This window comes from Terrapene carolina, unplaced genomic scaffold (assembly GCF_002925995.2).
Source record: "Terrapene carolina triunguis isolate 2854851 unplaced genomic scaffold, T_m_triunguis-2.0 Scaffold195, whole genome shotgun sequence".
Classification (NCBI taxonomy): Eukaryota; Metazoa; Chordata; order Testudines; family Emydidae; genus Terrapene; species Terrapene triunguis.
Window position 1 is genome coordinate 1595526 of NW_020664546.1, and position 19844 is coordinate 1615369.

The window sequence follows — 19844 nt, forward strand, 5'->3', positions numbered from 1 at the left end:
GCCGCATAAGCCTTCCCACATGCGAACTACGAGTGTCATCGAGCACACCCGACCTAAGGGGGGGGGCATGAAACTGGAAGGGCCTGGTGTAATTCTCACCAAGGAATGGGAGGGATGTTGGGGCATCCATGGGAACGTGGGTAGGTTCGAACTTCCCCAGGTCACTGGCTGAAGTGACCCCGCTCAGTTCGGTCTCGAAGGGGGGAGAGATGTGAGAACTGGGACTGTTCTTAATGTGGTCTTTGAATGCTGAGTGGGGAGTGTGGCTAGGACGGTCTGCATTAGGGGATGGGAAACTGGCCTTGAGGGAAGATACCTGAGCATGTAACGTGAGAACCCAGGAGGGGCTGGGGCCAGGTGACACTGCTGCCCGGGAAACTGAACCAAGGCTGGGGGAGAGACGCTGGAGGGAGTGGAGGTTTTCAGGAGCTGGCTGGTAATGGAGGGAGCCCAGACGGGGCTCTGCCCCTCCCCCCCCAATGGTGCTGTGGTGCCCCTTGGACCCCGAGATGGACCTAACTGAGGTGGTCCTGTTGTCTGTGCCTGCAAGACCTGTCTTGGACTGTGTTCCTGTCATCTAAATAAACCTTCTGCTTTACTGGCTGACTGAGAGTCATGGTGAATCGCAGGAAGCCGGGGGTGCAGGGCCTTGTGTCCCCTCACACTCCGTGACAAATTGTTTGAACAGTTTTTTGTTTGGTAAAGTAACGTTGATTTTTGTAGTGTTTCTGCCCCTGTGTTTTAGTGAGATGGGTTACTGCTCCAGGGTGACTATGCTGTGCTATGTGTTGGCCAGGTACTCATTTGAATGACATGTGATGATGCCAGCTCCTGCTCCCATGGAAGTCCGTGGCAAAACCCTGATTGGTTTTAATAATGGTAGGATTAAGTCCCTAAATTAAAGATTGGGTTTGGGACCCAAATGCTGATCCTTAGCATCGTTCTAGACTGCCAGGCTAAAGCAATTTCTCAGCATTGCTATGTCTGAGTTACTGTCACATGTCACAAATGTTCATTAGACCCTGTTCTTTAAGTGGGGCCCTGACTCATTATTTGAAGCTTTCAATTTTATCCACTTTACAATCCAAGTCAGAAACTTTATTCCAATATTTAATCCAAATAGAACTCCCTTTTTTAATTATCTAACAATCAAACAGAACTCTTGAAAATCTGGTTATTACCTTTTCCCAGTTCTTTTTGATTTTTTGGGCCTGATACAGAATTAGTAAGTATTTTGGGTCCTTCCGCTATCTTTTTTTTTTTTTTTTTTTTTTTTTTTTGCCTTCAAGTTTTTGTTTCATGCATTAGTGTTGCATAACCATGAAGAGGAAGGTGGGCATGTAAGAATTGAATGTGCACAATCGTTAAATTTTGATGTAACTTTGGTCCTGCTCAGTTTGTTGTATTTAAGAGGTTTATTAATCTGAAACTAATGTCCTAAAGAGCATTCAGATGAAGCAATAGACTACACATTTATATTACCAGTAGCACCTGAGACCCCAACTGAGATTGGAGCCCAGTTGTGCAAACACATAAGAAGAGTCAGCACCTGCCTCAAATAGCTTACAATGTAAATAGATAATACAATATTACTTCCCCTACCGTACCCTTTATCTCCATTTTACAGATGGAGAACTGAGATGCATTTGTTCCATCATTAGTTAAAGTCTCTCTCTGGAGTGCAACTCTTCAGTATTTGCCCTTACACTTTTTACTGGTGTTAGGCAGTTAATGGAGTTGAAATTCAGATTTGATTGATACAAGATTTTGTCCTCCAGGTGCTTCATCAACTTCAGACAGAAAACAAGAATTTTCAAAAGCGTCTAGTGACTTTGGGTGCCTCAGTTTGTGGCTGCCCCACTGGAGATGTATTATAGGAGTCCGACGTTCAGAAGTGCTGACTGCTTGTCCCCTTAAGGTGTGTCAAGTTGGGTTCCCAAAATCACTAGTCTCTTTAGAAAATCTTAGCTTAATAAAATTTAGTCAGTAATTGTGATGACAATCAAACATTTTAATATTGGTGAAAGAGGACTGAAGTCCTCCTGTATTGTATTGTACAGGCAGCTGCAGTGCAAGCTTCTTACACGCTGCCCTGCCAGCGCAGCTCAGCCCTGACTTGATGTACCGCATTTAGAAGTAGGATATTGTTTTTGTCCTTATTTATGAAGAGGGGACTTGTAGGACATTCTACGTAGACTGTCAAGCAGTTTTCCAATAGTAATATAGATACTACTCCAATGCAGTATAATTCCAATAATAATCTTGTTTTAAGTTTTAGATTGTTAAGCTTTTGGAATACAGTAACTCCTCACTTAAAGTCGTCCCATTTAACATTGTTTCGTCGTTATGTTGCTGATCAATTAGAGAACATGCTTGTTTAAAGTTGCACAATGCTCCCTTATAACGTTGTTTGGCAGCCGCCTGCTTTGTCCACTGCTTGCAAAAAGAGTAGCCCATTGGAGCTAGCTGGTGGGGGCTTGGAACCAGGGTGGACCGGCAGCCCCCCTCTCAGCTTTCCACTCCCCTAAGTTCCCTGTGCGGCAGCTGCAAAGCAGGCTATCAATTGCTGGGCAGTTCAGCTGTCCTTCCCCCCCCGGCCACTGCCGTGTGCTGCTCCTGCCCTCTGCCTTGGAGCTGCTCCCAGAAACCTCCTGCTTACTGTGCAGGAGGGTGGGGGGAAGTGGTGGGCTAATGTCAGGGTGTCCCCCTCCCCCCCGGTCCTGCCCCCCATTCCTTTACCCCATCTCCACAGAGCAGGGGTAGGGGGGACACAACAGGGCTCAGAACCGAGGGAGCTTGCTGGCAGCAGCCGCTGTCTCAACTTGCTGATCTACTTAAAAAGGCAGTGTACTTAGAGTGGGGTCAACATACTCAGTGGGGGCGATGTGCGCCCCTCTCTCTCTCTCACAGACACACACAGTGCCATGCTGTCTCCACTTCCTCCATTTGTGCTGCCTTGTAGAGTGTGAGGCTACATTAACAACAACGTGTTAACTCTTGAAGGCTCAGCCCGAGTGTTAGTTCATCATTTAGCAGTAAGGCATTCCCTGGGAAATATCCCACCCTCTTCCAACCTCTGACTTCACCACCTCAACCAAGCTTCACAATCATCATTGCTGTGTACAGTATTAAATTGTTTGTTTAAAACTTATTGTGTGTGTGTGTGTGTGTGTGTATAAGTCTTTTGTCTGGCGAAAAAAATGTCCCTGGAACCTAAACCCACCCCACCCCCGTTTACATTAATTCTTATGGGGAAATTGGATTCACTTAACATCGTTTTGCTTAAAGTAGCATTTTTCAGGTTAACATAACTACAATGTTAAGCGAGGAGTTACTGTGGTTACTACTTTTGTTGTGTCTACAGTCCCTATTGCACAGGTGCCCTGATTCATGATTGGGGCCCCTAAGCATTACTGCAATACAAATAATTCATTACTTTGGTGATTTGACCTGGACTGGATTTGAACTAGTAATCTAGATCTGGAAGGCTCTGTATTCCATAACCTGGCTTCTGGGCCATAGTTCCCGCCGAGGAAATATTTACACTTTAAAATAAATGTTGAACACAGTTCTTGTGGCCTTTAAGAAACCTGTTTCAAGGACCGTTTGATATGTCTTTTGAATTCACAACCTGAGATGATATAAAAAGAGTGGACATATGAGCAACATGAGAACTGTGTTTGCCACCAGTAATGCCCATAGGGAAAGAAAAAAATGAAGTTGGAAAGGCTAATAGCTTTAACCTAGTTCTTCAATGTTTGGCCTCTCAGTCATTTAATGAACAATAATCATCTTTAGTTTTGTCCTGGACCCTTAAAGTCCCAGTGTGGTTGCTAATTGACTAGTTGAAGTTTCAGATTGTCCTTGCTTAACTAACATAATGTACTATTACACCTCAGTGTTTGCTTAGTTCAGAGGATTGACACTTGCCTTGTTTATATGTATGTCCAATGGTGCCAGAATATCTGCTCAATGGTAGTAGTTGAATGTAGCTCTCTGAGAAGAATATTTTCATGTAAAAGTATAGTTCTGTTCAGTGAACATTTCCAGCCTGTATTGAAACAGCATTGTTTTAGTGGCTTTAAAGATTCTTACTTAGTTTGTTAAAAGGCAAAGTTATCTATGTATTCCTTCCTCTGGTCTTACAGATCCCGAACGCTGGACAAACATTCCGTTGTTAATAAAAATCTTAAAATTAATAATAAATGAACTTTCTAATGCAATGGAAGCAAATGCATCTCGCCAGACAGCTGCAGACTGGAGTCAAGGTACGATACTGGGGTGGCTTTCTCCTTTCAGATGGTGAAGAATGAATGGAGTAGCTGAGCTGCTAGCAAAAATATGCAATCTCATTAAAATTAGCTACTCTACTATACTAGAGAATTGGAAGGTAGCAAATGTTGTACCTATATTTGAAAAAGAGCTCTAGGGCGATTCGTGAAATTACAGACCAGTCAGCTTCACACGTGTTCCCGGTAAATTGGTCAAAATGATAGCTTAAAATAGAATAACTGATCTGGAAGATTACAGAATGGTAGGGTCTAACCCACACAGTTTCTCCAAAAGAAATTTGTGCTGCATTAATCTGTTAGAATTTTTTGAATGTGTCAAAGTAGTGGTTAAAGGAGGAACCGCTTTGACATAATCTAAACTTTCAAAAAGCACATTGACAAGGTCCGTCTTACAAGGTTGCTAAAGAAAGTAGTTATAGGGCAAGGCGCACAGTATTATTTTTGATCTAATACATGGTCAGTTTTCATCATGGCACAAGGTGAACAGCAGCATGCCTCAAGGTTCTGTGCTAAGACTCGTTTTTAATGAGATCTAGAAAAGGGGGTGAGCAGTGAGGTGGCAAAATTTGCACGAGTCACCCAAAATTATTGAGCTCTCGCTCAGCCAGAAGGTATTCGCTGGATGCAGAAATGACTAGATGAATTTATCTGGCCTCTGTTATTTAGGAGTTCAGATTAGATTATCCTAAGAGGTCCCTTCTGGCATTAAAGTCTGTTATTCTGTGGCCCATTTCATGTCCCTAAGCCTGGTTCCCTGGAGTGGGGGGAACCTTTGGACCAGATACTGGTTCCCAAAACCAGGTTCAGCTCTAATCGGTCTCAGAGTGGGAGCTAGTTGACACAGCCCATTACCATGGAAAAGTGTGCATTTCCATTGGTGCTAAAACAGGTGACTCGGGGCTTCCCCAGTGTTGGTTTCCAAAGAACCCTTGGCCTCAGTGCCTGGACCCTCAGAATCCACCTTAGAATGGCATTAAGACACTGGTGCTGACCCTTTTCCCTGGCTGCCAGCACATAAGACCAAGGTACCAAATGGGTGCTGAATGCTCCTGATGGGTATCACTCCAGTCCTGTGTTTCTGCTTCTGTCTGCTGCTCCTCATACCAAGGAAAGTAGGAGTAAGAACAGGAAGGAGGACCCCTGAACAGGACCACCCTAGAAAGAAACAGGAAAAGAGGCATTCTCACATTTCCTTAATTCAGAGGGTTGCACCTCAGATTTGAAGACACTAATGCTAGGGGCCAACCTGACTGGGAATGCTTAGGGACCAGAGGTGTGCACAAAGGGGGGACAAGCAGGGGCACGCCCCCCCTCATAATCTGTGTCCCTGCAACCTGGGGAAGGAGGAAGCAACAGGGTGGCTGGCTGCCAGCTGAGCTGCTCCTCTCCCCACCCCTACAGCTGCTGCTTCTCCTTCCTTGCTGCTGGAGTCCTACACGTTGCCTCTGCCGCCACTCCCCAACTCACCTCCATGGTCAGTCTGCAAAACAAGCAGCAGCAGTGGGACTCCAGCAGCAGGGAAGGAGATGCAGCAGCTATAGGGTTGGGGAGAGGAGGAGCTCAGCCAGCCGCCCTGTGGCTTCCTCCCTCCCTGGGTTGCAGGGACATGGAGAGTGCTGCTGCCAGGGGGAGCTGCTGCCTCCACACTGCTGGGCGTCCTGAGAAATCTTGGGGGTGGGGTCACGTGAGCCTTTCATTTTTGTGTGTCTAACATGCCCCTCCAAAAGTGGTCAGATTTAAATTCCTGCACATGCCTCTACTAGGGACTCTCCAAAGGGTTTTTTATGTGCAGATTCAGTTATCCTCCCCCTTCAGAGTAGAGGTCTCCCTCCCTAACTCTCTAAACTATGAAAAGGTTCAGAGAAGAGCAACTAAAATGATTATGGATTTGGAATGGGTCCCATATGAGGAGAGATTAAAGAGGCTAGGACTTTTCAGCTTGCAAAAGAGGAGACTAAGGGGGGATATGATAGAGGTATATAAAATCATGAGTGGTGTGGAGAAAGTGAATAAGGAAAAGTTATTTACTTGTTCCCATAATATAAGAACTAGGGGCCACCAAATGAAATTAATGGGCAGCAGGTTTAAAACAAACAAAAGGAAGCTCTTCTTCACACAGCACACAGTCAACCCGTGGAACTCCTTGCCTGAAGAGGTTTTGAAGGCTAGGACTATAACAGGGTTTAAAAGAGAACTAGATAAATTCATGGAGGTTAAGTCCATGAGTGGCTATTAGGCAGGATGGGTAAGGAATGGTGTCCCTAGCTTCTGTTTGTCAGAGGGTGGAGATGGATGGCAGGAGAGAGATCACTTGATCATTACCTGTTAGGTTCACTCCCTCTGGGACACCTGGCATTGGTCGTGGTTGGTAGACAGGATACTGGGCTGGATGGACCTTTGGTCTGACCCAGTATGGCCGTTCTTATGTTCTCTATGGTCTGACTTTCTGGCAGGAGTTTATATTTATAATTAGGACCCTACTAAAGTCATGGTCTATTTTGGTCAATTTCACAGTCAAAGGATTTAAAAATAGTAAGTGTCATGTTTTCAGCTATTTAAATCTGAAATTTCACAGTATAGTAATTTTAGGGGTCTTGACCCAAAAAGAAGTTGCGGGGGGGGGGAGAGTCCTGACGTTCCCCTGGTGTTATCTGGACCGGTGATCTCCTAGGTCACTCCAATCCTCGACTCTCGGAACCAGCCTTACCCTGCTCTGCTGTGAGAATCCCCACTCCCGGGCTGTTCACGCACAGCCTCTGGCATGTAAGCTGCTCTCAGCAACCTGACTGAGCACTTTTGGCCAGCCGCTGCTTGGATTGTGCAACCAAATGACACTAGCCAATATCTCTGGTCCCAGACACAACCCTAGGAACCTCCGTCTTGCAGTGTCCAGTTATGCCCGCTGGACACTGCAAGCTTATATGAGTAAGAAATTGATATGTACCAGGCTTGTTATCCCAAGCGGAGTCTCTGACACACTTCAAACCAAACGCACTGCTTCAGGTAGAATAAACGAACAAATTTATTAACTATGAAAGATAGATTTTAAGTGATTATAAGTCAAAGCATAACGAGTCAGATTTGGTCAAATGAAATAAAAGCAAAACGCATTCTAAGCTGATCTTAACACTTTCCGTGCCCTTACAAACTTAGATACTTCTCACCCCAGGCTGGCTGTTTGCCCTTCAGCCAGGCTTTCCCCTTTGATCAGCGTTTCAGTTGGTGGTGGTGTCTGTAGATGGAGGTGGAAGAGAGAGGAAGAGCATAGCAAACGTCTCTCCCTTTTATCATGTTCTTTCTTCCCCCTTGACTTTGCCCCTCTCCCCCTTCAGAGTCAGGTGAGCATTACCTCATTGTAGTCCCAAACTGACCAAGGGAAGGGGCATGACTCACTCGAGAGTCCAACAGATCCTTTATTATTGCCTAGGCCAGCGTCCTTTGTTCCTATGAGACTGGGCTGGGTTTGTCCCATACATGCCCTGATGAGGTGTGAACTGCCCCTCTGCTCCTGGAGAGTTTTGCCTCGGCTTGTTTTAAGCCATGAGGACACATTTTCAGCCTCATAACTATATACATGAAATTACAGCCTATAACATTACTATAACAACAATGCTCTGTGCATCATGAGCCTTCCGAAGACACCCGACATGACAAACTTTGCATTGGATACCACACAATCATTTTATAAGGATGAACATGGGGGTGCAGAGTGTTCCCCCCCCCCGAGGCACAGAGCGTCACAGGCGGGAGGTCACAAGGTTATTGTAGGGGGGGTTGCAGTACTGCTATCCTTACTTCTGAGCGGCTGCTGGCGGCAGTGCTGCTTTAGAGCTAGCTGTGCAGTTGGAGAGAAGCAGTTGCTGGCCAGGATCCCAATTCGAAGGCAGAGCCACCGCCAGCAACAGCACAGAAGTAAGAATGGCATGGTATGGTATTGCCACCCTTACTTCTGTGCTGTTGCCTGCAGAGCTGGGCCCTCAGTCAGCTGCCAGCGCTCTCCAGCCATCCAGCTCTGAAAGCAGGGCAGAAGTAAGGGTGGCAATACCGCAAACCCTCCGCCCCCCAAATAACCTTGCGACCCATCCACCCCGCAATCCCATTTTGGGTCAGGACCCCCAATTTGAGAAACACTGGTCTCCCCTGTGAAATCCATAAAGTATAGGGTAAAAGCACACAAAAGACCAGATTTGACGGGTGGAGACCAGATTTCACAGTCCGTGACACGTTTTTCATGGCCAAGAATTTGGTAGGACCCTATTTATGCCTGGATTCTATCCATTGACTTTAAAGATATAAGCATGCCAATACACTGGCTTCCCTGATCTGTACACATGGGCATAATTCATTTCTGCTCCTGTACTGTTTAATGAGGGACTGCATATTCTGTGGGTAATGTTTATCCATCTCGAACTGGTATTTTTTATGTGGCTTTAAGATGCTTTTTTTCATCAACAGATGACTCCAATGATATGTGGGAAGATCGGGAGGATGAAGAGGATGAAGATGAAGGTTTAGCTGGACAACTTTTATCAGATATTCTTGCCACAAACAAATATGGTAAGCAGAACAGTTACATTCACTGTTCAAAAGGTCAAATTGCGTAAAGAACATGCAGCTCTGAAAGTTACATTTCTCTTGACAGCTGCTCAGTATATAGTATGGAGGGCAGGGAAATAACCTGGAATGGAAGACACAGGGAAAAGGGAAGAGCAAAAAATACATCCTGGAACAGAGACTGTATGTTCATAGGCTAGAAGATATCAAACAGAGCACCTTTTGAGGCTCAGGGTTTGTCTACACTTAAAATGCTACAGCAGCATAGTTGCGCCACTGCACTGCTTCAGCATAGACACTACTTGTGCTGAGAGAAGGGATTCTCCTGTCAACATAGGTAATCTACCACCCCAAGAGGCTGTAACTAGGTCAACAAAAGCATTCTTCCATCAACGTAGCGCTGTCTACCCGGGGACTTTGGTCAGCTTAACTGCGCCACTCGGGTGTGGATTTTTCACATCCCTGAGCAATGTAGTTTTGCTGACCTAATTTTCTAGTGTAGACCAGGCCTCAGTGAGTCTCAAGTACTAATTCGGCTTCACAACACTGTCATGAGGCAGGTATAAATATGGTTTACAGATGGGGAAACTGAGGCTCAGAGGTGAAGTCACAAAATGAGAGTCTGAGAGCTGAATAGAACCCAAATTTCCCAGTCCTGTATTCTTGTAGGAAGAAGTTGTGTGTGATCCTGAAGTGATAGGTATTTAAAGGGAAAGGGAGCTGTGGGTATATGATCTGGAGGGTTAAGGAGAAAAGGTAAGTGTATAATTTGAAGAGAGAATCTTACTTGGTACAGCTAAGGCAACTTAAATGAATTGTTTCGCTGCACTGGCAGAAGCATAGGAGACTGAAATCTATCATGATGCATTGGCTCTGCCACAGATAAGATGGCAAGACAAATTCATGTAGGTAGCTTTAATGAGAGGGAAACTTATCCAGGTTCTTTTGTAGCCCAAGGAAAACTTTCTTCAACCTTACCATGTCTCAGTGAGAGAGGGACTTGTCTCAATATTCAATGGAAGTGTTTCCTGTGTGACTGTAATGCATGAAATGTAGCTAATAAAGGATGTATTTGTGTCAGGTACTGAGGTGGTAAGCCAAGGGTATCTCAGTTTGGAGCAATTAATTTCATGCCACAGTACAAGATCACTAATGTGTGCACATTTTTGTACATATAAGGAATGACAAACACCTGTGTTGTGCTACTTGGATTCTTGTCTCAGCTGTGAGACAAGGCTCCTGGCCCTCCTTATTCTGCCATTCTTCGCTGCCCTCAGTTCTGTTTTATTTAAAATAAAAGTTGCTAGTTCCTTTTAAATGGAATTTTTATCCAAAATGACACTTCCTTGTTAAAATCTCCTGGAGTTAGCGGCCTAGTGAGATGCATCCTGAAATAATAGCCAGCTTGTCCTTCACTATAAACACCTGTGCTTTTGTGTTGCCAGATGAGGATTACTATGATGATGATGAAGAGGATGATCCAGATGCATTAAAGGACCCCCTTTATCAAATAGATCTACAGGTGATGTATTAGAATGAGTTTTGCAATCTGATTCCTATTACCTATTTATTCTAGTTATTCATTATATTTTACTTTCTTATATAGTATCTGTAACAAAATGCAGAGCCCCCTGAGCACTGAAAGGAGAGTACATTCTGTATTTTTATTCAGTTCACTGGAATTGCTCTGGAAGTGCCAGAGGATGCATATTACTATTATTTGTATTACTATAGCACCTAGGCAGGGACCCAGAACTCCATTGTTCTAGGGGCTGTGCAAACAGAACAAAAAAACAGCCCCTGCCCCAAACACTTTCCAGTATAAGACCAGAGACAACAGATGGATACAGACAGACAGGGGAGCACAAGGAAATAATGATCAGCCTGGTGGGCAGTGGTCTCAGCACATCAACAGCATAACTTAATTTTCTTCTTCGAGTGATTGCTCCTGTGTATTCCAGAGTAGGTGTGCATGCTCGCCACGTGCACTGGTGCCGGAAGTTTTCCCTTTAGCAGTATCCGTAGTGGGGGAGCACTGCTGCGACCCCTGGAGTGGCGCCGATATATCGCACCATAAAGGGGGCTGCGTGCTCCCCCCACCCTCAGTTCCTTCTTTCCGCCAGTGAAGGTAGTCGGAACTTGCTTCAGCCTTGGCTGCAGTGTTATTGCCTTAGTGGTATCCAGTTCACTGATCTTTCTTGCTATTGCCGGGCTCGGGGCATGCCCCGTGGCCCGGGCTTCAAGTCGTGCGACTCTTGTCGCAATTCTATGCCCCGGAGCGATCCTCACTTGGAGTGTCTTCGCTGTCTGGGCGAGGCTGACATTAGTGAGAAGTGTAAAATTTGCCGCTCCTTCAAGCCGCGAACAAAGAAGGAGCGTGAGATCCGACTCTGAGCTCTCCTAATGGAGTCGGCATTGGCCCCGACCCCGGGCACCGTGCCTTCGGCGCTTAGCGAAGCGCCTCCAGTGCGCCGTCCTGATTCCACGCCCAGTACCGCGTCGTCGGTGTGCAGCGAGGCGCCGTCGACGAGCCGGCACCGCTCCCCTTCTAAGAAGCAAGGGAAGACTCAGCGGCGCCGGGAGAAAGAACGGGGTGAGGCCAGACCCGTGTTGGGCAGCCCACGATCCCCATCGGGACCGAGACCTCCGACTCGGGTGGAGCAGAGTAGTCCGGTGCCATCCACGCGGGCCTCTCCAGAGGTGAGGATGCCTTCGATGCCGGAGGCAGCTCAGGCCGCGTGCGACATCCTTACGCTTCTGGTGCCGGGAGTGCAGCCTCAGTCAGGCCCCCGATCCTGTGGAAAGCTGCCTTTAAGTGCCCATCAACCTTCTCCAGACGTCTCCGAGGTTGAGGCACCATCCCGGCTTGAAGGGCCGACCCGTGGACCAAGGCATGTCTCAACGCCGCGAGCAGGGTCGTCTGCGAGCGAGCTTAACTTCTCCACTCCTGGAGACTGTAGAGCAGGTTCCAAAAGACGTTGTCGCTCCTCTTCGAGCTGTGCCCGCAGGGACAGGTATCGTTGTCGTCGGCACCAGCGTTCATACTCCGGCACCCGCCATGGAAGGCGCCAGGCTCGGAGTTCGTCCCGGGAGTCCCAGGCACTGAGTCTTTGGGCGCCGGAGAGAGTACAGGGACAGTACCCCCTACTCCTATCTGTCCTCCTCCAGGGGCCGGAGACGTCATGTTCGGGACCGCCCCAGCCATTCGTACGGCACCGTCCGTTCGTCCTGAACCTCTGCTTCGGCACGCAGCCGTCCCTCGTCAAGCCGCTCGGTGCCGCAGGACCAGCTAGCCCTTCCGGGCCCCCTCGTGTCCCAGGGCCAGGCCGTTCCCTGCAGGGATAGTGGTGCCAGTGGCGGGAGCGTCCCAGGCCCAGCCGACGGCATCACCTCGGCACCGTGATGAGGCAGTGGGCACCGACCCTCCGGCACCGGCTCAGGCCCAGGGTCAGGATGTCGGACTACCGGTACCGACGACACCGCAGCACCGACCTCCTCGGTACCGGATGACTCCGTGGCTGCCCTTCCTCCTGTCTCTCAGGAGAATTTCAAAGCTCACCAGGAGCTGCACAGGAGGGTGGCATCGAACCTCCAGCTCCAGGCTGAGGAGATGGAGGAACCCTCGGACACATTGTTCAATGTCCTTACCTCCTCGGCGCCGGAGCGTGTGGCCCTCCCGTTTCATCAGGGGATGGCCAATATTACCACTGGCCTTTGGCAAACCCTGGACTCTCTCAGCCCTATCTCCAAAAAGGCCGAGCGAAAGTACTTTGTGCCCACAAAGGGGCACGAGTACCTCTACTCTCACCCAGCTCCGAACTCTCTAGTGGTGGAGTCCGTTAACCACCAGGAGAGACACGGCCAACCCGCTCCCACCCCCAAGGACAAAGACGCTCGCAGGCTGGACTCCTTTGGAAGAAAGGTTTATTCATCTGCGAGTTTTCAGCTCAGAGTGGCCAACCACCAGGCACTCTTGAGCAGATATGATTTTAACCTTTGGGGGTCCCTTCCCCTCCCTCCACGAAAAGGACAGGAAGGAGTTCCGGGCCCTGGTGGATGAAGGTGCGGCAGCGGCTAAAGCAGCACTCCAGGTGGTTTCCCATTTGATGGCTGCGGCCGTCTCCATGAGAAGAGCGTCCTGGCTTTCGCTTTCTGGGCTATCGGCTGAGTCCCAGTCGATCATGCAGGACCTGCCATTGGACGGTCGGGCCCTGTTTGCAGACCAAACAGACACGCGTCTGCACGGGATGAAAGACTCCCGTACCACCCTGCAGACGCTAAGCCTGTACGTCCCGCCGGCCAAGGACAAGCTCAGGCCTCACACCTCCGCTCCCCAGGCTCGGTACAGATATGAGCCCCCGTCTAAGAAGCAGCAGGAACAGAGGCGTCGGTCACAATGCCAATCCCGTTCGGCTCCTCATCCAGGGCCCTCTAAGGCCAGGAGGTCAGGGAAGCGGCATTTTTGACTGCTTGCGGGGGTCACCTGGCCTGTTGCCAGGTTAACCCCCCCCAGTTAATAAAGTTCAGGTTTGCCAATCGTTTACCTGCCTTCTGTCTGCAATGGTTCCGTATCACTACGGACCGCTGGGTCCTCAACACGATATCCCTGGGGTACAGGTTGCAGTTTGTTTCGCCCCCTCCCAGTTGCCCTCCAGCCAAGGAATCGGCGGGGGACCCGGAGCATGCGCTCCTTCTAGATCAGGTGGTACAGCGCCTCCTCTCCCTGGGAGCCGTGGAGAGGGTACCTTGGGAATTCTGGGGCAAGGGATTCTATTCCAGGTATTTCCTCATCCCGAAAGCGAAGGGCAGGCTTCAGCCCATCCTCGATCTGCGGAAATTCAACCAGTTCTTGGTTCGCTGCAAATTTTGCATGGTGTCCCTAGCCTCTATTATTCCTTCCCTAGACCCGGGGGATTGGTTTGCAGTGCTGGACCTCCAGGATGCATACTTTCACATCCACATTTTCGAGGGTCACAGGCACTTCCTCCGTTTCCTGGTGGGTCAGGACCACTACCAGTTTACGGTCCTCCCCTTTGGCCTCTCAACGGCCCCCAGGGTCTTCACAAAGTGTATGGCAGTGGTAGCGGCCCACCTCAGGAGGAGAGGGCTGCAGATCTTCCCCTACCTGGACGACTGGCTGCTCAAGGGCAAGTCCCGGTCCCAGGTGCAGCAGCAGATAACCTTCCTGCTACGCATCTGCTCAACTCTAGGCCTAGTGGTAAACGAGGAAAAATCCACGTTAGTACCCGTCCATCGCATAGAATTCATAGGAGCGCTGCTAGATTCCCAGGCGGCCACGGCCTCCCTCCCAAGGGACAGGTTCGAGGCACTCAAAGACCTCATCGCCTCGGTCACGGCCTTCCCGGTGACCACGGCACGGGTGTGCCTTCAAATCCTCGGCCACATGGCTGCATGCACCTCGGTGGTACAACATGCCAGGCTCAGGATGAGACCCCTTCAGCTCTGGCTGGCCTCCCAGTACTCGCAGGCCAGGGATGACCTAGACAAGGTCGACACGGTGCCGCCAACGGTGGTGGCAGGCCTGCAATGGTGGTCTCTCCCGAGCAATATGCTCCAGGGGGTTCCCTTCTGCGATCCCCCTCCCGCACTAGATCTAGTGTCGGATGCCTCGGACCTGGGCTGGGGGGCCCACATGGGGGGCTTCAGGACCCAGGGGTTGTAGTTGTCCGAGGAACTCGCCCTACACATAAATGTCAGGGAACTCAGGGCAGTGCGCCTGGCGTGCGTGGCTTTCCGCCAGCGTTTACAAGGGAAGATGGTCAGAGTCCTCACGAACAATACCACTGCAATGTATTATATCAACAGGCAAGGAGGCACGCGCTCCACGGCCTTATGTCAGGAAGCCCAGCTCCTGTGGGAGATCTGTATAGCTCATGATACCTTCCTCCGAGCGTTCCACCTGCCCGGCGAGAGCAACACACTCGCGGATCGCCTGAGCAGGGTGTTCTCACAACAACACAAGTGGTCCCTACACAGGGATGTAGCGGAGTGGATCTTCCTACAGTGGGGTACTCCCCAGGTGGACCTGTTCGCCACCGCCCAGAATTGCCTGTGTCCCAAGTTCTGCTCGAGGGTGAAGGGGCCATGACAGACGCGTTCCTGCTCAATTGGTCGGGGCCCCAATGTACGCCTTCCCGCCCTTCCCCCTCATAGGCAGGGTCCTACAGAAGCTGAAATCAGACGGGGCAAGGATTATCCTGATAGCCCCGGATTGGGCCCGTCAACATTGGTATGGGACCTTACTGCAACTCTTGGCGGCGCCCCCTCGCAGGCTGCCGCTCCGCCCGGACCTCCTCTCCCAGGATGGAGGTTGTCTCCTCCACCCCAACCTGACCCCGCTCCACCTGACATCGTGGATTCTCCGTGTCTAGATGCGGAGGAGGGGGGAGGTGTACTGAGGCTGTTAGACGGGTTCTGCTTGAGAGCAGGAAGCCGTCCACACGGAGGTCCTACCTGGCTAAGTGGTATCGGTTCTCCATATGGGCGAGGGAGAGAGGTTCCTCCCCTGCGTCTGCTCCGCTCCAGCTGGTCCTGGATTACCTCCTGTCCCTTAGGACCCAAGGGCTGGCGCCCTCCTCGATCAGGGTGCACCTGGCAGCCATCTCGGCCTTCCACCCTCCGGTGGCGGGGACAGTCCGTGTTCTCCCACCACATGACTTCCAGGTTTTTAAAGGGTTTGGACAGACGTTCCCTTATGCTAGACCCCCGGTTCCGCCTTGGGACCTGAACCTGGTACTGTCACGCCTCACGGGGCCTCCCTTTGAGCCCTTGGCCACGTGCTCCTGGTCCCACTTATCTGAGAAAGTGGCGTTTTTGGTGGCTATCACCTCAGCCCGCAGGGTTTCGGAGCTTAGGGCGCTGACCTCTGAACCCCCATATACGATCTTCCATAAGGGGAAGGTCCAGCTTCGCCCGCCCCCGGCCTTCCTGCCGAAGGTGGTCTCCGCATTTCATATGGACCAGGACATCTTCCTGCCAGTCCTGTGTCCTAAGCCCCATTCCTCCAATGTGGAACGACGCCTGCACATGCTAGATGTGCGTAGGGCGCTGGCCTTTTACTTAGACCAAACAAGACCATTCCGGAAATCCCCTCAGCTTTTCATCGCATCGGCCGAGCGCATGAGAGGGCAACCGGTTTCCACCCAGCGGATCTCCCGCTGGATTACCTCATGCATACGCACGTGTTATGACCTGGCAGGGGTTCCCCCGCCTCCTATAGTAAAGGCTCATTCGACGAGAGCTCAGGTCTCGTCGGCTGCCTATGTGGCTCATGTCCCTATTCCGGACATCTGCAGGGCTGCTACGTGATCCTCTGTCCACACCTTCTCATCGCACTATGCGATCGTCTCCCAAGCAAAGGATGATGCCGGGTTTGGTAGGGCGGTGCTCCGCCCGGTTAACCCTTAACACTTATCATTTAGAACTCCTACCCACCTCCGTCAGGTATAGCTTGGAGTCACCTACTGTGGAATACACAAGAGCAATCACTCGAAGAAGAAAGGATAGTTACCTGTTCCGTAACTGGCGTTCTTCGAGATGTGTTGCTCCTGTCTATTCCACATCCCACCCTCCTTCCCCTCTGTCGGAGTTGTCTGGCAAGAAGGAACCGAGGGTGGGGGGAGCACACAGCCCCTTTATGGCACGATATATCAGCGCCACTCCAGGGGTCGCAGCGGTGTTCCCCCACTACGGATACTGCTAAGGGAAAAACTTCTGGCAACGGTACACGTGGCGAGCACGCACACCTACTGTGGAATAGACAGGAGCAACACATCTCGAGGAACGCCAGTTACGGAACAGGTAACTGTCCTTTCTTTGTCATCAGGGCAAAGGAGAGTTTTTAGGAGGGATTTGAAGGAGGCTGAGGTAGCTTTGCAGATGTTTATGGGGAGTGCCTCCCAGTTGAGAAGACAGCCTGGAATAAAACACCAGGGCTCTTGTTTGCAAATTTAACCAGTGGGCCATGGAGGCTGGCATCGTGAAGGAGCTGGAAGCAAGCAATCAGCTTGATTGCAATTGAGAGATAAGGAGGGTGGAGATAAAATCCCTTGAAGTGAAGACCAGCAGTTTACATTTGATGCAATAGAGAAGGGGGAGTCAATGGAGGGATTCAGAGGGGTGACGTTGTCAAAGCAACAAGCTAGGAAGAAGAGGTGCTTTCTGTGACTTACCTCTGCTGCAGGAATGACCTATGACTTAGAAATGTATTTTTTTTATGTGAAAGATAGAAATTGGATTTGAGTGAATAAACCTTGTAGCATATAGGACCAAGTGTCTGTGCTAGAAGTCAAGTGCTCAAGTTAAAAAAAAATGCTAGAATCAAGGCTGCATGTGCAACACTAATTCTGGCATAGTTTGTGTCTCTGAAGCTTGGTTAGGTCCCTCTGTAGCTTCTCAGCTTTCTCTGACTTAATTATCCTAAAGAACTGTCATCTGAAAATTCTGCCAGCTCACTGTGCCCACCCCCTTTTCTAGTTTGATATATTAAACATTGGGCCTACTGTGGAACTTCGAGGCACTCGGCTGTTAACCTTTGTGATTGATTCATGACAATACTTTGCCTCTAGCCCTGACTGCTTAGATTCTTTAATAGCCTGTTAGGATGGACCTTATCAAAGACCTGTCAAAAGTTTAAATAAACTGATTCATAGATTCTAAAGTACAAAGGGACCTTTGTGATCATCTAGTCTGACCTGTATAACACAGGCCACAGGACTACCCTGAATTAATTCCTGTTTGAACTACAGTATAGATTTTTGAAAAAGTTTTTAGTTTTAGTTTTGGAGAATCCACTACAACCGGTGTTTAATTTGTTTTTTAAAAAAAATAAAAAGATCCCTGGTCTCAAGCAATAAAGATGGTGTCTGCCGCACAGCGTGACATAGAATCATAGAATCATAGATAGACCTCACAAGCATTGTACGTGTGAGGTCATGCCTTGCACGCCACCAGAAGAGGTGCCATGGCTGAGTCCCGGCACAAATTAAGCTCTGACCACAACCCTGGGTAAGTTGTTTTAGTAGATAATTCCCCTCACTGTTAAAGATTTGTGCCTTATTTCTAGTCTGAATTTGTCCAGCTTCAACTTCCAGCCATTGAATTTAGTTAAACCTTTGTCTTCTGGATTGGAGAGTCCTCCTTTATTATCAAATCTCTGTTCCTCCTGTCAACTAGTTCTCTTTCATCCATTAATCTATTGACGTTTAGAGAATTCTAATAAATTAGTGAGGCACAATCTTCCTTTGCAGAAACTGTGCTGATTAGTCCCTATCATAGCATGATATTCCAAATGTTTTATTCTATTTTTAATTATCATTTCAACCAGTTTACCAGGAACAGAGGTGTAAGACTTTACGCCCAGTAAAGGCACCCATAGAATCACCTCCCAGTCACCCAGAGAATTTAAGTACATTTGAGGTTGAGATGGAAATAGCAGACAGACTTGTTGGAAGCAGGGCCGGCTCTAGGATTTTTGCCTCCCAAAGCGAAAACAATTTTGCCCACCCCCGGCCCCGCCTCAACTCCGCCCCTTCCCTGCCTCCTCCCCCCAGGCTCTCAAGCCTGGGAGGGAGGGGGAGCAGCGGCGTGCGAAACGGCTGTTTCGCGCGCCGCGGCCGCTCGGGATCTCCCCCCTCCCGCCCAGGTTTGAGAGCCTGGGAGGGAGGGCGAGTAGCGGCAGCAGCAGCGGAGGTGAGCTAGGGTGGCCGGGGCACATTTTTAGGGGCGGCATTCTGGCGCCGGCCATGCCGCCCCTAAAAATGTGCCGCCCCAAGCACCAGCTTGTTTTGCTGGTGCCTAGAGCCGGCCCTGGTTGGAAGTCTCTGGGTAAGGATAAAAGGTTGTGGGGGGTTTGTTTGTTTGTTTGTTTTTAAAGAATGTCATAGTAGAGGTCTACTATAAATCACCTAGCAAGGAAGAAGAGGTGCATGAAACTTTTTTTAAAACAACTAACAAAATCATCCATAGTACAAGACTTGGTATTGATGAGGGACTTCAACTACCCAGACATCTCTTGGGAAAATAATACATCAGGGCACAGATTATCCAAGAAGTTCTTGGAATGCCCTGGAGACAGTATTTTATTTCAGAAGCTGGAGAATGCCCCTAGGGGAGAGGCTGATCTCGATTTGATTTTGACAAATAGGGAGGAACTGGTTCAGAATTTGAAAGTGGAAGGCAGCGTGGGTGAAAATCATCATGAAATGATAGAGTACATGATTCTAAGGAATGGAAGGCGGGAAAACAGAATAAAGAAAATGGATTTCAAGAAGACCTACTTTAGCAAACTCAGGGAGCCGGTAGGTAAGATCCCATGGGAAGCAAGCCTAAGGGGGAAAACAATGGGAGAGAGTTGACAACTTTTTCAAAGAGATTAAGGGTACGAAAGCAAACTATCCCACCGCATAGGAAAGATAGGAAGTATGGCAAGAGACCACCCTGGCTTAACCAGGAGATTTTCAATGATCTGAAACTCAGAGTTCTACAAAAAGTTAAAACTATGTCAAATTACTTAGGATGAATATAAAAAAACACAAGTATATAAGGACAGAATTAGAAAGGCCAAGGCTCAAAATGAGATTAAACTAGCTAGAGAAAGAAAGGGTAACAGAAAACATTCCACAAATACGTGAGAAGCAAGAGGAAGACCACGGAGAGGATAGGCTCAATGAGGGGGGAGGGGGAGGGGAAGACAATAACAGAAAATGTAGAAATGGCAGAAGTGCTTCATGCCCTTTTTGTTTTTCACCAGCTATACAGGCAACTAAGTTTCAGGCATTTCCTGAATATTTAGTGCTTGACTTTGTCACTTAACATTCTTTTTTACAGTTCTTTTCTGTGTAATTTCTTAGTTTAAAAAAAAAACAAATAAGTTCTAGTACAGGGGTGGTCATATTTTTTGGCCTGAGGGCCACATCTAGATGAGGAAGTTGCATGGCTAGGTGAGGGGTGCGGGCTGTACGAGGGGGCTCAGGGCAG

The 19844-nt window shown here is 49.0% G+C and overlaps 1 protein-coding gene across 4 annotated transcripts in view; it reads left to right on the forward strand.

Moving 5' to 3' along the window:
• The window catches only part of IPO9 (importin 9), a 195336-nt gene that overhangs the window by 172985 nt on the left and 2507 nt on the right, over positions 1 to 19844 (forward strand). For 3 of the 4 annotated variants that reach the window (XM_024192875.2, XM_024192880.2, XM_024192888.2), the window contains 3 exons: positions 4149 to 4268; positions 8748 to 8849; positions 10292 to 10368. In XM_024192875.2, coding sequence (XP_024048643.1) covers positions 4149 to 4268; positions 8748 to 8849; positions 10292 to 10368 — 299 coding nt within the window. Of the gene's footprint in view, positions 1 to 1778; positions 1919 to 4148; positions 4269 to 8747; positions 8850 to 10291; positions 10369 to 19844 lie in introns of those variants that run through there. The other variant, XM_024192896.1, reaches the window with a different exon arrangement.